This window comes from Entelurus aequoreus, linkage group LG22 (genome assembly GCF_033978785.1).
Source record: "Entelurus aequoreus isolate RoL-2023_Sb linkage group LG22, RoL_Eaeq_v1.1, whole genome shotgun sequence".
Taxonomy (NCBI): domain Eukaryota; kingdom Metazoa; phylum Chordata; class Actinopteri; order Syngnathiformes; family Syngnathidae; genus Entelurus; species Entelurus aequoreus.
In genome coordinates this window covers 13766836-13786835 of record NC_084752.1, presented here as the reverse complement: position 1 = coordinate 13786835, position 20000 = coordinate 13766836, and the positions used below count along the sequence as shown (strand labels likewise).

Sequence of the window (20000 nt, the reverse complement as noted above, 5' to 3'; positions counted from 1 at the left end):
TCATGATTGGTTGAAAAGTTATCTTGGTTGCATTTGATTGAGACTTTTATTAGTAGGTTGCACAGTGAAGTACATATTCCGTACAATTGACCACTAAATGGTAACACCCGAATAAGTTTTTCAACTTCTTTGAGTCGGGGTCCACTTAAATTGATTCATGATACAGATATATACTATCATATACACTATCATCATAATACAGTCATCACACAAGATAATCACATTGAATTATTTACATTATTTACAATCAGGGTGGTGGGGGGGGGGGGGGTAGGATATGGACAGCAAGTAGTGGACATAGAGAGAGAGAGAGATCAGAAGGCAAAAGAAAAAGTATCTGCATTTGATTGTTTACATTTGATTATTAGCATTTGATTATTAGCAATCTGGGGAGGGTGTTAGTTTAGGGTTGTAGCTGCCTGGAGGTGAACTTTTATTGCGGTTTTGAAGGAGGATAGAGATACCCTTTCTTTTATACCTGTTGGGAGCGCATTCCACATTGATGTGGCATAGAAAGAGAACAGTATGTGCATATGAACAATGTAGATTCAGATAAAAAAGATTTTAACACATGGAGGTGCTGTACTGGGACCAAAATAGTTTTTATTGTATATTAATGATATCTGTAAAATCTTTTAAAAAACTCAACTGTATTCTCTTTGCTGATGATACAAGTCTGTACTGTTCTGGGCAAGACCTTGGCCAACTCCTAGAGACTGTAGAGCAGGGGTGTCCAAACTTTTTCCACTGAGGGCCACACACTGAAAAATCAAAGCAAGCGGGGGCCATTTTGATATTTTTTTATTTTAAAAACCAATACAATATATGTATAAAAAATATACATTAATGCCTCCACTCAGGCTTGATCCCGGGGACCCCAAAGGGTTTTGGTCCAAAAAATATTTAAAATGTGTCATTATTCAGTATTATTATCTCTAGATCAACATTAGGCGTATCTGTCAATATAACGTTCTCAAAGATTTAAGTCGTATGCTCTTTTTGTCAAAGAAAACCCTGTTTTTTTATGGAAAAAACACAAAATATGCAATATTTTCACCCAATAAAATTTTTAAGAGGAATATTTCAGATTATATAATAATTGGAGCCTTAAAAAGGTCAATAACTCATAACACTATTGATTTTAATTCATTATTATTTTTTGAGCAATGACACTTAAAAACAAATCACACAAAAATTATTGGGTAACCAAAAGGGTCCTACTCATTAAAGAGTTAAAAAATAAATTATACATTTTTTTTACTGTTTACTTTTAACACAATTATCTCGAGATCAGCTTCAGATGTATCCGTCAATTATACGTTGTATTGTTGTTCATGTTTTTTGTTTGTTCGTTTTAGGCCCTTCTTTAAAAAAAAAAAAAAAAAAAAAAAAAGCTAAATTTTTTATATGGCAAACACAAAATATGCAACATTTTCCCCAAAAAATATCTCAAAGTGCAATATTTAATGTGACGTAATGGGAGCCTTGGATAAGTCAATAATTCATAAGGACATTGATTTTGATTCAATATTATTTTTTAAAGAAACAGCCTGCATGGCAGTTTTGTGTTATTAGAGTAAACATTGCAACATTTTCTTGTTACATTTCACCTGTTTGGTCTTTCATACCACTTTTTATGTTTTTAATTTTTTTGAATCGTATTTTAAAATGGGCCGTGGGGCCATTAAAAAATGACCTGCGGGCCGCAAATGGCCCCCGGGCCGCACTTTGGACATCCCTGGGTTAGGCGCAACAAGTGTTCAACTTCAGCCTAAACCCTTTCGGTCTGCAACATTTTTTTTTATTTTTATTTATGAATGTACAACTGTTTGTTTATGAATATACATCTGTTTGTTTATTTAAAACTGTTTGTTAATTTTGTTGACCATTGACCGAAGAAATAATTTTAAAAAAAAAATAATAATACTCTGGTCTGTATGTTAGGTCACCACTAAAAAAAAAAAAGTAATTTTTTTTTAAAAGATTGTCAACAAATATGTAAACATACACCATATTGCCAAAAGTATTTGACCACCCATCCAAATGATCAGATTCAGGTGTACTAATCAGTTGGCCCGGCCACAGGTGTATAAAATCAAGCACTTAGGCATGGAGACTGTTTCTACAAACATTTGTGAAAGAATGGGCCGCTATCAGTGATTTCCAGCGTGGAACTGTCATAGGATGCAACAAATCCAGTCGTGAAATTTCCTCGCTCCTAAATATTCCAAAGTCAATTGTCGGCTTTATTATAAGAAAATGGAAGAGTTTGGGAACAACAGCAACTCAGCCACGAAGTGGTAGGCTATGTAAACAGACAGAAAGGGGTCAGTGGATGCTGAAGCGCGAATTGCAAAGAGGTCGCCGACTTTCTGATGGCCGAGTCTGTGTTTGGAAGTTGCCAGGAGAACGGTACATTTGGGACTGAATTGTGCCAAGTGTGAAATTTGGTGGAGGAGGAATTATGGTGTGGGGTTGTTTTTCAGGAGTTGGGCTTGGCCCTTTAGTTCCCAGTGAGAGGATCTTTGAATGCTCCAGGATACCAAAACATTTTGGACAATTCCATGCTCCCAACCTTGTGGGAACAGTTTGGAGCGGGCCCCTTCCTCTTCCAACATGACTGTGCACCAGTGCACAAAGCCAGGTCCATAAAGACATGGATGACAGAGTCTGGTGTGGATGAACTTGACTGGCCTGCACAGAGTCCTGACCTGAACCCGATAGAACACCTTTGGGATGAATTAGGAGACTGAGAGCCAGGCCTTCTCGGCCAACTTCAGTGTGTGAACTCACCAATGCGTTTTAGAAGAATGGTGGAAAATGCCTATAAACACACTCCGCAACCTTGTGGACAGCCTTCCCAGAAGATTTGAAGCTGTAATAGCTGCAAAAGGTAGACCGACATCATATTGAACCCTATGGGTTAGGAATGGGATGGCACTTCAAGTTCCTATTTAAGTCAAGGCAGGTGGCCAAATACTTTTGCCAATATAGTGTATTTTTATTGATTCATTTCCAATTAATTATGTTGAAATAGGAGGTAAGGAGACGTTTTCATCCTGGTGGTGGAAAACTGGATCGATTCTTTGTGGTTTAAAAAAAAAAATGCATCCGAACGTGTACCTCAAGGTGTCTAGTGGAGTGCAGGGTTCCTGGCGTGAAGACGGGCATTAAAATGTAAATTATTGAATGACAAGGCGCTTCATATAAAACTTTACATCAAACGTATCCCTGTCCACGTCACGCTGTGTTGCTGATTACCATATCAAATAAAAATTTTGGTCCTCACTTCTGGTGGCTCTGTGGTGGGTGTCATTAGTACCCCTATTTTTCGGACCATAGGGCGCACAGAGTTATAAGGCGCACTACCGATGAGCGGGTCTATTCAGGTTTATTTTCGTACAAAAGGCGCATTAAAGGGGTCATATTATGTTGTTTTTTTTCTAAATGTAAAACACTTCCTTGTCTCCATAAGATGTAATGGTAGTTCTTTGGTCAAAATGTTGCATAGATGATGTTTTACAGATCATCTTCAAGTCGCTTTCTGACAGTCGCTTCGGGATGCGCTCTTTTGTGGGCGGTCTTATTTACGTGGCTCACCTTTGGCAGCGTCTTCTCCCCGTCATCTTTGTTGTAGCGGTGTAGCGTGCAAGGACGGGAGTGGAAGAAGTGTCAAAAGATGGAGCTAACTGTTTCAATGACATTCAGACTTCAATCAATAACGGAGCAGCATCTCCTCATCCGTGGCTCACTAGTGCAACAACAACACCGGAAATGTGTCCTGTGAAAACCCGTCCGACCAGAACTTTCTAATAACTTACGTTCCTTGGGTGAATAATGTAAACTCACTACACCGGTAGTTTTTAGCGCTTCCATAGTGAGTCTACTGACAGATATAAGTTAGAACTTTACACTACTTTATATTAGAAATGGCAACAGCGGAGGATGAATGTCCCATAACAAGAAGATAGAGAAAAAGAAGAAGCTTATCGATTCCGGGGACTACAGTGGCAGACGTGCGCACATTTTCAGGACTTATGCATATCCCAAATACACATAAGGGTAAGAAAAGTTGTTTTTGCATAATATTGTGAAACAAAACGCCAGATAATATGTCTGCTAATAGGTGCCATTTTGTGGTCCTTACACACACACACACACCATAATAATATCCTATGTTGAAGCAGAGTACGTTTGCCTAGGGTAGCCGTAATGCGCCGACAATCCATCAAGCCGTGCAACTTCATAGTTTACCGAAGTCGTACTAAAACATTTTGACGGGTTTTTGAGCGCCGTGTGTAATGTTCTATGTTCTCAATTTTGCTGTTGTACTGGTGTCATATTGCAGCCTACACATATATCTTTTATGTGTGACTGTCATCTACTGGTCACACTTATCATTACACCATGTACCAAATAAAATAGCTTCGAGGTCGGTAAGCACAACCAAAATTATTTCGTACATTAGGCGCACTGTCGATTTTCGAGGAAATTGATTTTAAGTGCGCTTTATAGTAAAAAAATTACGGTAATTGCTTTAAAAAGCAGAAAGTCTTAGGTTTCGAATTCCGGTCGCCGTAGAAGTTTTGGTATGTTTTTTTTAATTTATGCTTTAATGGTTTTAAAATTGTATAATACACTAAACTTCTGCATATTAATTAAAAAAGTTGAGTGCAGCTGGGATAGGCTCCAGCACCCCCGCAACCCAGAGAGGGACAAGCAGTAGAAAATGGATGGCTGGATGGACTGTTACAATATCATTATGATTGTCAAAGATGTTAAACAATATAACATGTGTAATTATATAATAATATACTGTATTTTGTATATTTTGTGTATTGTACAGAATTGCTTGTTTTTATTGGATACTAGTCTGTTTATTTCAATTCTTATTTTTTAATCTTAATTACTACTTGTGTGATTTATTTTTATTCCATATTTGTTTCCACTAACGCACCTTAAATTGGAGTCCTTAATCTCGTTATATGCAAATATAATGACAATAAAGTCTATTCTATTCTATGTGATAGTTCTACCTCAATGAAAGCTTTTATTTTGTATATGGTGCTGGGATACCCATGATTTCAGCTTTTCAAAGCTTCTCTTGGACAGCCAATTTTTGACTTTGGTATTTGTCAAATCCTACTTAAGGCCCTGGTCACAACAGGTGAGGGGACCGAAGAATAGTACTCGCCCCCTTTGAAAAGAAAGTCGCTGAAGTTACATGTAAAACTGTGTTGGTAGGACGTTTCTACATGGCAGATGTGATTGAGGCCCATCGGGACGCGCTGCTGTCGGACACAAAGCTCCCTGTGCCATCGAATACCTCTGGCCGGCTGATATCCTGCCCCTGGACCCGGTGGGACTTACGTGGAATTGAGCATGGCACACTCCTGGAAGAGGTAATGATCCTTCAGCAGGTTCACAGACAGAAACTCTGTCCCGACTCCCTTATTTAGTCAAGTTTGATGTCTTCTTGGTGCTGCGAGCCTAAGCTAAGAACAACATTTTGGGGTAGAAAAAGTCACAGCTATGATCTTTTTGTTCACTTTACTGAAAGACTGAATTCCTTTTTAATTTAAAATTGGAAATGTTCACTTATAAGTGTTAGGGCATATCTATGTGACGTTACTGACATCTAGTGACCAGTCAGTATACTCTACTACAGACCTGGGCAAATTAGGGCTTTTCAATCTGTCCCGCCGGACATTCCCAAATATTTTTTTTCGATCTTTAAGATGGAAAGTGTAGCTGCCATTATGATGTGCAGTGATGTTTTCAAATGACCGTAAGTCTTGAACTATACAAAGTATTTCAATGGTTAGAATCTGCGCTTTTGCATGATAAACTAGTTACTATGGTAATTAATTAGTTACCATGATAATCTAATTAGTTACTATGGTAATCTACGTCACATTAGCTCAGACGAGGCACCAAGCAGTGTGGGTGGGGAGCATTTCCACAGAGTGTTTCCAGAGCAGCCAGCCTGAAATGCGGGTGTCAGGGACAGACGCGGAAGGAGATTTTTACAACAAAGTTCTAAAGATTAGTGATATATCCGATATATCAGATTGTAGGTGGGGTTTATTTTTACCCTTCGCGTTCATATTTCGCTGTGTTTGTTGCATTTTTGTTGTTTGATTGTAAAATATGTCAATCGAGAGGGGGTGTGACGTTCATATGTTGTCAATATTCAGTGTTTTGTCGTTCATAGTTAATATTGTAAATCCCACATTCTTTATTTTCATGTACATTCCGGGTGTCTCATTCAGTAGAGAATTTAGAATTTCATTTAGTTTTTTAAAGGCCTACTGAAACCCACTACTACCGACCACGCAGTCTGATAGTTTATATATCAATGATGAAATCTTAACATTGCAACACATGCCAATACGGCCGGGTTGACTTATAAAGTGCAATTTTAAATTTCCTGAGAAACTTCCGGTTGAAAACGTCTATGTATGATTACATATGCGCGTGACGTCTATGGTTGAAACGGAAGTATTCGGACACATTGTATCCAATACAAACAGCTCTGTTTTCATCGCAAAATTCCACAGTATTCTGGACATCTGTATTGGTGAATCTTTTGCAATTTGTTTAATGAACAATGGAGACTGCAAAGAAGAAAGCTGTAGGTGGGGATCTGTGTATTAGCGGCTGGCTGCAGCAACACAACCAGGAGGACTTTGACTTGGATAGCAGACGCACTATCCGACGCTAGCCGCCGACCGCATCAATGATCGGGTGAAGTCCTTCGTCGCACGTCGATCGCTGGAACGCAGGTGAGCACGGGTGTTGAGCAGATTAGGGCTGGCTGGCGTAGGTGGAGAGCTAATGTTTTTAGCATAGCTCTGTGAGGTCCGGTTGCTAAGTTAGCTTCAATGGCGTCGTTAGCAACAGCATTGTTAAGCTTCACCAGGCTGGAAAGCATTAACCGTGTAGTTACAGGTCCATGGTTTAATAGTATTGTTGATTTTCTATCTATCCTTCCAGTCAGGGGTTTATTTATTGTGTTTCTATATGCAGTTAAGCCCGATGCTATCACGTTAGCTCCGTAGCTAAAGTGCTTCGCAGATGTATTGTCGGGGTAATAAAAGTCACTGTGAATGTCCATTTCGCGTTCTCGACTCTCATTTTCAAGAGGATATAGTATCCGAGGTGGTTTAAAATACAAATCCGTGATCCACAATAGAAAAAGGAGAGAGTGTGGAATCCAATGAGCCCTTGTACCTAAGTTACGGTCAGAGCGAAAAAAGATACGTCCTGCAGTGCACTCTAGTCCTTCACTCTGACGTTCCTCATCCACAAATCTTTCATCCTGGCTCAAATTAATGGGGTAATCGTCGCTTTCTCGGTCCGAATCGCTCTCGCTGCTGGTGTAAACAATGGGGAAATGTGAGGAGCCTTTCAACCTGCGACGTCACGCTACTTCCGGTACAGGCAAGGCTTTTTTTTTTATCAGCGACCAAAGGTTGCGAACTTTATCGTCGATGTTCTCTACTAAATCCTTTCAGCAAAAATATGGCAATATCGCGAAATGATCAAGTATGACACATAGAATGGATCTGCTATCCCTGTTTAAATAAAAAAATGTCATTTCAGTAGGCCTTAAAGGCGGCCTGTCATAAAGATTTTAAGCTTTCAATCAGACATTATTGTGAGATTTTTTATTAGTGTTCCTAGAAATAGATATACCGGCCCCCAGACACATTTTTCTCTCCAAGTCCAAATAATTGCCCAGGCCTGCTCTACTACATATCACCATCTGTTTATTTCTCTTTAAGAAAAAAAGTGATGGACTTGATTGATCGTCAACAATTGACAAAATATAAAGAATCAGATTCGTCGAAGACAGCCCAGTTCTTACACTCACCTACTGTACGATTACGCTAGTGACCGAATGAGAAACGTTGTCAGTAGCCTTTCGGCCGCAGGGTTCAAAGCATGTGGAAAAAGTAATAGTCTGGAAATGACGTTAAATTGAACTAGAACTTAAATAACCAGGAGACATTTAAATGAATTTATTGTTCACTGTAGAAACACTAGCAGTCTAGTATTGTTGTACAGATAAGTGGAATTTGTCAACCTTTGAAATAAAGACAATAAAACCCATAACACACCATCAATTCATCTTGTTTCTGGAAAAAAAATTGTGGCTTATGATTTTACAGTAACACGCTCTGATAAGTTTCTTTAAAAAAAAAAACAACAATTCCGATTGCATTCCCTTCTTGGAAACAAACACATAGTCGATTCTTCATTGATTATTGTTACTCACCAAAGTCACTGATGGCGGTGCTCTCCTCTTAAAGAGAAACAAAAAATGTCGAGAGAAGCAACGACTGGTTTCTACCCACAGCCCCCCCACCCGCACCCCCTCACCCCAGAAAAGCCAAGACAACATGTTTCTATTGCAAGCAATACTACCAACTTTGACCGATAAAAGCACACATTCTATGCATCATGAGACGGGGTCCCACTTGGCAGAATTGGAGGTGGGACCACAAGAGTCCACGAACGCCATGGCGCTATGCTACCTTCTTACATGGAGATGTTGATGAGGAGTGAATAGAAAATGCATCAACAACAAAGAAACAAAATACAATGACTGCTTTAGTTTGTTTGAAAGGACGTACGGCTGTACTGTTGTCTCTGTTGCCATGTTGGTTGGTCAGTATCCCATAACAAGAACGTCCGCTCAAATAAACCGTACCTTAGGAACGCAGAAGACAATTCAAACGTCGATCATTTAAATGGAAATGTGGAAAACAAGCGATCATTTCATGAAACAAAAATGTGACAAACTGAGCACCGTTTGAAAGCTAACACTTAGCCTTTCCAACGGTACATTCGTCTACCGGCTTGGTTTACTCTTATCCAGTCGTAAAGTATGTACATTTTCACATCTACAGTAACCATCGAAGTCTCCTCTTTACTTTCAACATCGTCCATGTAGAACTTGCACATGCACAGAATAATCGTATTTGTATTGGATATGTCTTTCCTTGCAAAACGGCTGAAGAGGTTAAGCTCCATAGTCCATTCCGGTGGTGGTGGTAGTACGAGTAGTAATAGTGGTATCTGTTATAGCATGTAAACACTTTTTTTTCTTCATTTTTATATCCCCCCCCCCCCTTTTTTTTTCCAAAGCAAACACAACACAATGTTTTCATATAAAACAAAACAAAAATAATCAAACAGAATTCCCTAGCCGCCCCCGAACGAACCACTGTTCCTTTTTTTGTGCTTGTCTCTCTTGAGTCCCACAACAGTTCCCTCGGACGGCTAAAGCCATGAAAACAAAAGGCCGTGAATTTTTTTACAGTCCGGAAAACCGCCGTCGAACAACACTGACAACTTCCGTCTGGGATCCTCGGGCGCGTTTTTGTTCGCCGGTCGGACAGTTCAGAACCGTCGGAAATGCTCTGCGACTCATCCGGTCTGCTGAAATGCTAGTTTAACGTCCGGCTGTGTGGCAGCTGGACAGCATGACATACTGCACACGACTCGGGGAAAGGTGGAGTATGCATGCTGTTTAAAGGCAGGTAGAAAGATTGTAAGAAAGAGAGAAAGAGAAGGCATTGGTCAACTTATGTTTTTGTGGATTTGTCGTATTTGTTCTCCTGATTGTTTCCTCCGTTGTTCGTCCTCGACAAAAATACATTTGTTTTCTCCCGCGACTCTGAAAACAGTTCAGTCATCAACGTCCATTTGGCGCCTACGACCTTTCCTGATGCCGTTACCTCCTGCCGATCTCGCTCTGCCGTAAGAACTGAAGGTTATTGGCACTGTCGGCTAGCTGGGGGTATTGTTCGATGGACAGGACGTAGTAACCGTCGTATCCCGCGACCTTGCCGCTACTCAGCAGCTGCCTTTTCTCCCCCTCGGTCCACAGCCGCACGCCCTCCTCGCCGTCTCTCACCCGCTGCTGCTCGCGGGTCCAGGCGCTCGCCAGGGCCCTCTGCCTGGCGTGCTCCAGGACTCGCGCCTTCTCCTCGTCCAGCGTGGTCCCGTAGCGCACGTGGAGCGCCAGCGTGCCGTACTGCAGCTCCACGTCGGCGAAGCGCCGCGTCCGGCCGTTCATCACCGTCGTCGACTGCGACACGGTGACGTTGGCGCCGTTTTCCAGCGATTTCCGCCCTGAGGTCAGACGCAGCGCGCTGAGATCGTTCTCGGGCAGACTGGTCTTGATGAAGTAGTGCGTGTCCCGCCCCTCCACGGTGAAGTGCAGGTCCTCCAGGTAGAAGGCGTTGTTCAAAACCGCCGCCACTTTGATGCAGTCCTCGTTGGCGATGTTGAGAGCGTTGGTCACCACGCGGCCTTCGATCACGGCGAGCATCACCCCTTTCCCGATGAGAGACTTGATGGTGGCGAACCACAGCCAAGGTTTAGCGTGGTCCGAGTGCCGGCGGCTCAGCTGGATTTCAGGCATTCGCTCGAAGGACAGGAAGGCCCGACGCTGACGAGTCACTTCCTGCTGCACACCTGAGATAGACTGATGAAGATAAGACAGAGGAGATTAGGGCACACCAAACACTTTGGAGACTAACACAGGCCTACTACGTCAGACTCGGGCAAGCTACTATCAATCTTCTTCAGCCAGACCGCTCAATTTCATTCTCAATGACTACATAAGATGTGCAAGAGGGTATTAGAAGTGTAACAATATATGGCACATGGTACTTGGCACATGGTACATGGCACATGGTACATAATACTTGGCACATGGTACTTATCACATGGTACTTGGCACATGGGACATGGCACATGGTACATAATACTTGGCACATGGTACTTATCACAAGGTACATGGCACATGGTACTTGGCATAGGGTACTTGGCACATGGCACAAGGTACATAGGACATGGCACATGGAATATGGTACATGGCACATGGGATATGGTACATGGCACATAGTAGATGGTACTTGGCACATGGTACATGGCACATGGTACTTGGCACATGGTACTTGGCACATGCCACAAGGTACATGGTACATAGGACATGGCACATGGTACTTGGCACATGGTACTTGGCACATGGTACTTGGCACATGCCACAAGGTACATGGTACATAGGACATGGCACATGGTACTTGGCACATGGTACTTGGCACAAGGTACTTGGCACATGCCACAAGGTACATGGTACATAGGACATGGCACATGGTACTTGGCACATGGTACTTGGCACAAGGTACTTGGCACATGGTACTTGGCACAAGGTACTTGGCACATGGCACATAGGACATGGTACTTGGCACATGGTACATGGGACATGGTACATGGCACATGGTACTTGGCACATAGTAGATGGCACATGGTACTTGGCACATGGTAATTGGCACATGGCACATAATACTTGGCACATGGTACTTGGCACACTGTACTTGTGTATGGCACACGGTACTTGGCACACTGTACTTGTGTATGGCACATGGTACTTGACACACTGTACTTGTGTATGGCACATGGTAGTTGACACACTGTACTTGTGTATGGCACACGGTACTTGTGTATGGCACATGGTACTTGACACACTGTACTTGTGTATGGCACATGGTACTTGACACACTGTACTTGTGTATGGCACACGGTACTTGTGTATGGCACATGGTACTTGACACACTGTACTTGTGTATGGCACATGGTACTTGACACACTGTACTTGTGTATGGCACACGGTACTTGACACACTGTACTTGTGTATGGCACATGGTACTTGACACACTGTACTTGTGTATGGCACATGGTACTTGACACACTGTACTTGTGTATGGCACACGGTACTTGACACACTGTACTTGTGTATGGCACATGGTACTTGACACACTGTACTTGTGTATGGCACATGGTACTTGACACATGATACATGGCACACTGTACATGGCACATGGTACTTGGCACATGGTAAAAATGGTACACAGCACACGGCACATTGTATACGGCCCATGGCACATGGTACATGGCACATGATACTGAGCACATTGTATATGGCACATGGTACTTGACACACTGTACTTGTGTATGGCACATGGTACTTGACACACTGTACTTGTGTATGGCACACGGTACTTGACACACTGTACTTGTGTATGGCACATGGTACTTGACACACTGTACTTGTGTATGGCACATGGTACTTGACACACTGTACTTGTGTATGGCACATGGTACTTGACACATGATACATGGCACACTGTATATGGCACATGGTACTTGGCACATGGTAAAAATGGTACACAGCACACGGCACATTGTATACGGCCCATGGCACATGGTACTTGGTACATGGCACATGATACTGAGCACATTGTATATGGCACATGGTACTTGGCACATAGCACATGGCACATTGTATACGGCACATGGCACATAATACTTGGCACATGGTACTTGGCACAGGGTACTTTGCACATGGCACAGGGTACTTTGCACATGGCACAAGGTACTTGGCACATAGGACATGGCACATGGTACTTGGCACATGGTACTTGGTACATTGTACTTGGCACATGGTAAAAATGGTACACGGCACATTGTATACGGCACATGGCACATAGTACTTGGTACATGATACTGAGCACATTGTATATGGCACATGGTACTTGGCACATAGTACATGGCACATGGTAAAAATGGTACACAGCACATTGTATACGGCACATGGTACTTGGCACATTGTATATGGCACATAGTATTTGGCACATGGTAAAAATGGTACACAGCACATGGCACATTGTATATGGCACATGGTACATGGCACGTGATACTTAGCACATTGTATATGGTACTTGGCACATGGTACATGACACATGATACTTAGCACATTGTATATGGCACATGGTACTTGGCAAATTGTATATGGCGCATGGTACTTTGCACATGGTAAAAATGGTACATGGCACATTGTACTTGGCACATTGTACATATACAATGGTACATTGTACATGGCACATTGTATATGGCACATGGTACTTGGCACGTGGCACGGTGAGTTATGTAAAGTCAGTATTATCTTATATTAACTTTTTTTTTTCCATTTGATGTTTTAATTTATTGGAGAATTTGTTAGGTTTGCAGTTCTTTGTTGATTAAATAACAATAAATAACAACTGAGCAATTAGTATTGCATGTTGTTTCTAAATTATGATGTGCCGTTAAAATTTTACTACACTTGGTACATTTAAAAAAAAAAAGATCGCTAAAATTTCAACCTGGTTTCGTAAGGCGTTTTGTTGTAGCCAAATATAACACGCTAAACAAGTCTGTTTGCTCCAGTATCCCAAACAAAGAACAACACCTGTTGGTAACTTAGTATCTGTTTTTTTTTAAACAGAGTACGACTGCAAAATAATCGATCATGGGGCCAAAAAAAAGTTTTGATTCACAGCGCCTTGATAAAGAAGGTGTAGAAAATAAATAATTGGTAACAAAGTACAAATATGGCGTCATTGTCGTCTTCCCCAACAATAGGATTGTTCACTAAAGGTGCATTTATCCATTCTATTCATCATTTTTATGTATTTAGCATTGAGTGAAAAAATAAATATTCATTATAAAATGTGTTGTGTTCATATATAGATTTACACCGTTTCTTAGGGGAATAATACATTTTGGAATCGATTACTGTACCTTCCAAGGGCACAAATAACAACAATGAATGTATAACAACCTTCTTGGTCCCGGTGAAAGAGCGTGTGCGCTCAAAATAAATTGCGTGATTAATCTGCGTATGAATTGTAAATGATTAATAATCATATTTTGTGAATAATCACATGAATTATAACGTTAACTTTGAAAGCCCTAATTTATTACACAATATTTTCTTCACTTTGGCTCTCTCTGTTTTTGCTAATTGTCTTCTTTCAACAACGACTCCGAAAGTGAGCGAGAGGAAGAAGAAGCCAAAACACAGACGACCGCTTAATGTTGCGTCAGGAAGAATGATCGCTTTTACGGGAGGAATTTTTATTGGCTTTCCTCACAATGTCTTCTCTCTTTATTGTCACTGCACATCAAACTCACTCGTCTCTTCATTTCTTGAAAGGTATTTAGGTCTCAATTAATCCATATTTTCTCAAACTTCTCGTGTGTGTGTGTGTGTGTGTGTGTGTGTGTGTGTGTGTGTGTGTGTGTGTGTGTGTGTGTGTGTGTGTGTGTGTGTGTGTGTGTGTGTGTGTGTGTGTGTGTGTGTGTGTGTGTGTGTGTGTGTGTGTGTGTGTGTGTGATAGCTATAGTTGCCAATAGAATTTGTTAAAATTTAATCAATCAATCAATTTTAAAATGAAAACAAAACAAAACACTCCTTAATATTTTTTTCAGTCCCATCTGCTGATTAAATGTCATTCAAACAATCAGTTATGACCATGGTCTTACAGTAGGGATTCCTGGGTGGATCTCCCGAGAGAGGAAGAATGGGGTTAATCATTTAGCAACGCAATCTGCTGAAAATGATGGAAAGCGCCACTCTACATAGCAACTAACGCTGTGGTCAAAGTTGGAATTGTCACAAAACACATGTCAAGATATTTAACAATCTACTGCCATCTGGTGGCTAAACTGGATAGTGCACCCCCAACCAATTTGTCACGTTTACATGTGTCAGGTAAACTGTGACAAATGGGCCCGTTTAATTCTCCTAACCTGCTGTAAGTTGTGGTAAGGAAATATGAAGTCACTCACAGGCAGGTCGTCCCACAGCTGACTTTTCGTCATCTCCAGCGACGGCTGTGTCAAGTCAAATTTGGGAATTGGGAATCCTGGGATGGCGTTGTGCAGATGGAATCCAAATGTCACCAACCAGATGTTCACGTCTCAAGACACAGAGCAGAAGAAAAATGAAATACTTTACAGAGAGAGTACCAAGATGTACTGTACGTACTGTTGTCGTTATTTGCAATGACGACACCATACAAAACACAGATAATGCAGTAGTAATACAGTCGTAATGCAGTAACAATTAGTAGTAATACAGTCATGATACAGTAAGAATACAGTAGTAATACAGTCGTAATGCAGTAACAATTAGTAGTAATACAGTCATAATACAGTAGTAATACAGTCGTAATGCAGTAGCAATACAGTAGTAATTCAGTCATAATACAGTAGCAATACAGTAGTAATCGTCGTAATGCAGTAGCAATACAGTAGTAATACAGTCGTAATGCAGTAACAAGTAGTAATACAGTAACAATATAGTAGTAATACAGTAGCAATAAAGTAGCAATGCAGTAAGAATACAGTAGTAATACAATCGTAATGCAGTAGTAATACAGTCGTAATGCAGTAGCAATACAGTAGTAATTCAGTCATAATACAGTAGCAATACAGTAGTAATCGTCGTAATGCAGTAGCAATACAGTAGTAATACAGTCGTAATGCAGTAACAAGTAGTAATACAGTAACAATATAGTAGTAATACAGTAGCAATAAAGTAGCAATACAGTAAGAATACAGTAGTAATACAATCGTAATGCAGTAGCAATACAGTAGTAATACAGTCGTAATGCAGTAGTAATACAGTAGTAATGCAGTAGTAACACAGTCATAATACAGTAGCAATGCAGTAAGAATACAGTAGTAATAGTCGTAATGCAGTAGCAATACAGTAGTAATGCAGTACCAATACAGTAGTAATGCAGTAGCAATGCAGTCGTAATACAGTAGTAATGCAGTAGTAATACAGTCGTAATGCAGTGGTAATAGAGTAGTAATACAGTCGTAATGCAGTCGTAATACAGTCGCAATACAGTAGTAATAGTCGTAATGCAGTAGTAATACAGTAGTAATATAATCATAACAGTAGTAATGCAGTAGCAATGCAGTAGTAATACAGTAGCAATGCTGTCGTAATGCAGTAGTAATATAGTAGCAATACAGTAGTAGTACAGTAGTTATACAGTTGTAATGCAGTAGCAATACAGTAGTAATACTCATAATACAGTAGCAATACAGTAGTAATAGAGTAGTAATACAGTCGTAATACAGTAGCAATGCAGTAGCAATACAGTTGTAATGCAGTAGCAATACAGTAGTTATATAGTAGCAATACAGTTGTAATGCAGTAGCAATACAGTAGTAATTCAGTCTTAATGCAGTAGTAATACAGTAGCAATACAGTCATAATGTAATACAGTAGTAATAGTCGTAATGCAGCAGTAATACAGTAGTAATAGTCATAATGCAGCAGTAATACAGTAGCAATACAGTCAATGTAATACAGTAGTAATAGTCGTAATGCAGCAGTAATACAGTAGCAATACAGTCAATGTAATACAGTAGTAATAGTCGTAATGCAGCAGTAATACAGTAGCAATACAGTCAATGTAATACAGTAGTAATAGTCGTAATGCAGTAGTAATATAGTAGTAATACAGTAGTAATGCAGTAGTAATGCAGTCGTAATACAGTAGCAATGCTGTCGTAATGCAGTAGTAATATAGTAGCAATACAGTAGTAGTACAGTAGTTATACAGTTGTAATGCAGTAGCAATACAGTAGTAATGCAGTCGTAATGCAGTGGTAATACAGTAGTAATACAGTAGTAATACAGTCGTAATACAGTAGCAATGCTGTCGTAATGCAGTAGTAATATAGTAGCAATACAGTAATAGTACAGTAGTTATACAGTTGTAATGCAGTAGTAATACAGTAGTAATGCAGTCGTAATACAGTAGCAATACAGTAGTAATAGTCGTAATGCAGTAGTAATACAGTAGTAATATCGTCACAATACAGTAGTAATGCAGTAGCAATACAGTAGTAATAGTCGTAATACAGTAGTAATGCAGTAGCAATGCAGTAGTAATACAGTAGCAATGCTGTCGTAATGCAGTAGTAATATAGTAGTAATAGTCGTAATACAGTAGTAATGCAGTAGCAATGCAGTAGTAATACAGTAGCAATGCTGTCGTAATGCAGTAGTAATATAGTAGCAATACAGTTGTAATGCAGTAGCAATACAGTAATAGTCGTACTACAGTAGCAATACAGTAGTAATAGAGTAGTAATACAGTAGCAATACCGTAGTAATATAGTAGCAATACAGTTGTAATGCAGTAGCAATACAGTAGTAATACAGTTGTAATGCAGTAGCAATACAGTCGGAATATAGTAGCAATACAGTCGGAATATAGTAGCAATACAGTTGTAATGCAGTAGCAATACAGTAGTAATACAGTCTTAATGCAGTAGTAATACAGTAGTAATACAGTCATAATGTAATACAGTAATAATACAGTAGTAATAGTTGTAATGCAGCAGTAATACAGTAGCAATACAGTAGCAATTCAGTCATAATGTAATACAGTAGTAATACAGTAGTAATACAGTAGTAATGCAGTAGCAATGCAGTAGTAATACAGTAGCAATGCTGTCGTAATGCAGTAGTAATATAGTAGCAATACAGTAGTAGTACAATAGTTATACAGTTGTAATGCAGTAGCAATACAGTAATAGTCGTAATACAGTAGCAATACAGTAGTAATAGAGTAGTAATACAGTCGCAATGCAGTAGCAATACAGTAGTAATACAGTTGTAATGCAGTAGCAATACAGTCGGAATATAGTAGCAATACAGTTGTAATGCAGTAGCAATACAGTAGTAATACAGTCTTAATGCAGTAGTAATACAGTAGCAATACAGTCATAATGTAATACAGTAATAATACAGTAGTAATAGTTGTAATGCAGCAGTAATACAGTAGCAATACAGTCATAATGTAATACAGTAGTAATACAGTCGTAATACAGTAGTAATACAGTAGTAATGCAGTAGCAATGCAGTAGTAATACAGTCGTAATACAGTAGCAATGCTGTCGTAATGCAGTTGTAATGCAGTAGCAATACAGTAGTAATAGTCGTAATACAGTAGCAATACAGTAGTAATAGAGTAGTAATACATTCGTAATACTGTTGTAATGCAGTAGCAATACAGTAGCATTACAGTCATAATGTAATACAGTAGTAATAGTCGTAATGCAGTAGTAATACAGTCATAATGTAATACAGTAGTAATAGTCGTAATACAGTAGTAATACAGTCATAATGTAATGCAGTAGTAATAGTCTTAATGCAGTAGTAATACAGTAGCATTACAGCCATAATGTAATACAGTAGTAATAGTCGTAATGCAGCAGTAATACAGTAGTAATAGTCATAATGCAGTAGCAATACAGTCGTAATACAGTTGTAATGCAGTAGCAATACAGTAGTAATACAGTCTTAATGCAGTAGTAATACAGTAGTAATACAGTCATAATGTAATGCAGTAGTAATACAGTCGTAATACAGTCATAATGTAATGCAGTAGTAATACAGTCTTAATGCAGTAGTAATACAGTACCAATACAGTCATAATGTAATACAGTAGTAATACAGTAGTAATAGTAGCAATACAGTAGCAATACAGTTTTAATGCAGTAGTAATACAGTCTTAATGCAGTAGCAATACAGTAGCAATACAGTCATAATGTAATACAGTAGTAATAAAGTAGTAATAGTCGTAATGCAGCAGTAATACAGTAGTAATAGTCATAATGCAGTAGCAATACAGTCGTAATACAGTTGTAATGCAGTAGCAATACAGTAGTAATGCAGTCTTAATGCAGTAGTAATACAGTAGTAATACAGTCATAATGTAATGCAGTAGTAATACAGTCGTAATACAGTCATAATGTAATGCAGTAGTAATACAGTCTTAATGCAGTAGTAATACAGTACCAATACAGTCATAATGTAATACAGTAGTAATACAGTAGTAATAGTAGCAATACAGTAGCAATACAGTAGTAATACAGTTTTAATGCAGTAGTAATACAGTCTTAATGCAGTAGCAATACAGTAGCAATACAGTCATAATGTAATACAGTAGTAATAAAGTAGTAATAGTCGTAATGCAGTAGCAATACAGTCATAATGTAATACAGTAGTAATACAGTAATAATAGTCATAATGCAGTAGCAAGACAGTAGTAATACAGTTTTTAATGCAGTAGTAATACAGTCTTAATGCAGTAGCAATACAGTAGTAATACAGTTTTAATGCAGTAGCAATACAGTAGTAATACAGTAGCAATACAGTCATAATGTAATACAATAGTAAAAGTTGTAATGCAGTAGTAATACAGTAGTATTACAGTAGCACTACAGTCGTAATACAATAGCAATACAGAACACTTTTGTAAACTCACTTCATTATTGAACAATTTATAGAGTCTACAATTAAGAGACTGTGCATGTTTTGGAGTGTGGAAGTACGCAGAGAAAACCCACCCAAGCATAAGGAGGTAAAGTCCACAGAAAAAGTGCAGATTTCAATTGAATGCGAGTCTGACATGCTAACTGTATATTTGATGGGTGAAATAAGTATTTGATCCCAGTGCTGTGACTTAGTACTTAGGGAAAAAAACCTTGTTATGAAGCAGAGGTCAGATGTTTCTTGTAGTTGGTACCCACTGCAGACTGTTTGCACCTCCATGTTTGATAGTAGGCATTTTGTTGATGGATCATATTCCTAATTTCTCTACCTCCGAACACTAAGTCCACTTGGTGCCAACTCGATCAATTCTGGTGTCATGTGACCACATCACATTCTCCCAAATCCCCCCTGATTCACGTTGATTATCACACTTTCCTCATTCTTCTTCTTCTCACTACGTTTCTTGTTGGTGGTCCTGCAGTCCAGTCCAGTCTTGTGTAGGTCTACAATGGTCCTTTAACAGCTTGCTAATGGTGGTGGAGAGCTTTGAATAGATTAGACTTTTCTTCTTTCTTCTTCTTTTGTGTATTTATTACATTTAATTGATTTTATTTAACAATTTTTTTTCTTAAAAATGTATGTATTGCTTTCTACCGTACATGTTGCCAATGCAATTTTAAAATATCCTCCACTGCAACAACTTACTTTTCGTTATTTCCCTCTCCATTATATTTACCATACAGTATTAATACATGCTCTATATTTTTTATTTATTGACAATAATCACACAGCCCTG

General features: G+C 39.4%; 1 protein-coding gene and 1 long non-coding RNA gene across 6 annotated transcripts in view; one reads left to right on the top strand and one right to left on the bottom strand.

Annotated features, from left to right (window-relative positions):
* LOC133639724 (uncharacterized) overlaps positions 1 to 20000 on the top strand; it is a 30544-nt gene that overhangs the window by 953 nt on the left and 9591 nt on the right. Inside the window, exon 2 of the long non-coding RNA XR_009823847.1 lies at positions 5245 to 5402. This is a non-coding gene — a long non-coding RNA (uncharacterized LOC133639724). The remainder of the gene's footprint in view (positions 1 to 5244; positions 5403 to 20000) is intronic.
* The window catches only part of tenm3 (teneurin transmembrane protein 3), a 755307-nt gene continuing 744766 nt past the window's right edge, over positions 9460 to 20000 (bottom strand). For all 5 annotated transcript variants that reach the window (XM_062033280.1, XM_062033281.1, XM_062033282.1 and 2 more), the window contains 2 exons: positions 14689 to 14819; positions 9460 to 10498 (listed from right to left, as the gene is read on the bottom strand). In XM_062033280.1, coding sequence (XP_061889264.1) covers positions 9743 to 10498; positions 14689 to 14819 — 887 coding nt within the window. In that variant the 3' untranslated portion in view covers positions 9460 to 9742. The remainder of the gene's footprint in view (positions 10499 to 14688; positions 14820 to 20000) is intronic.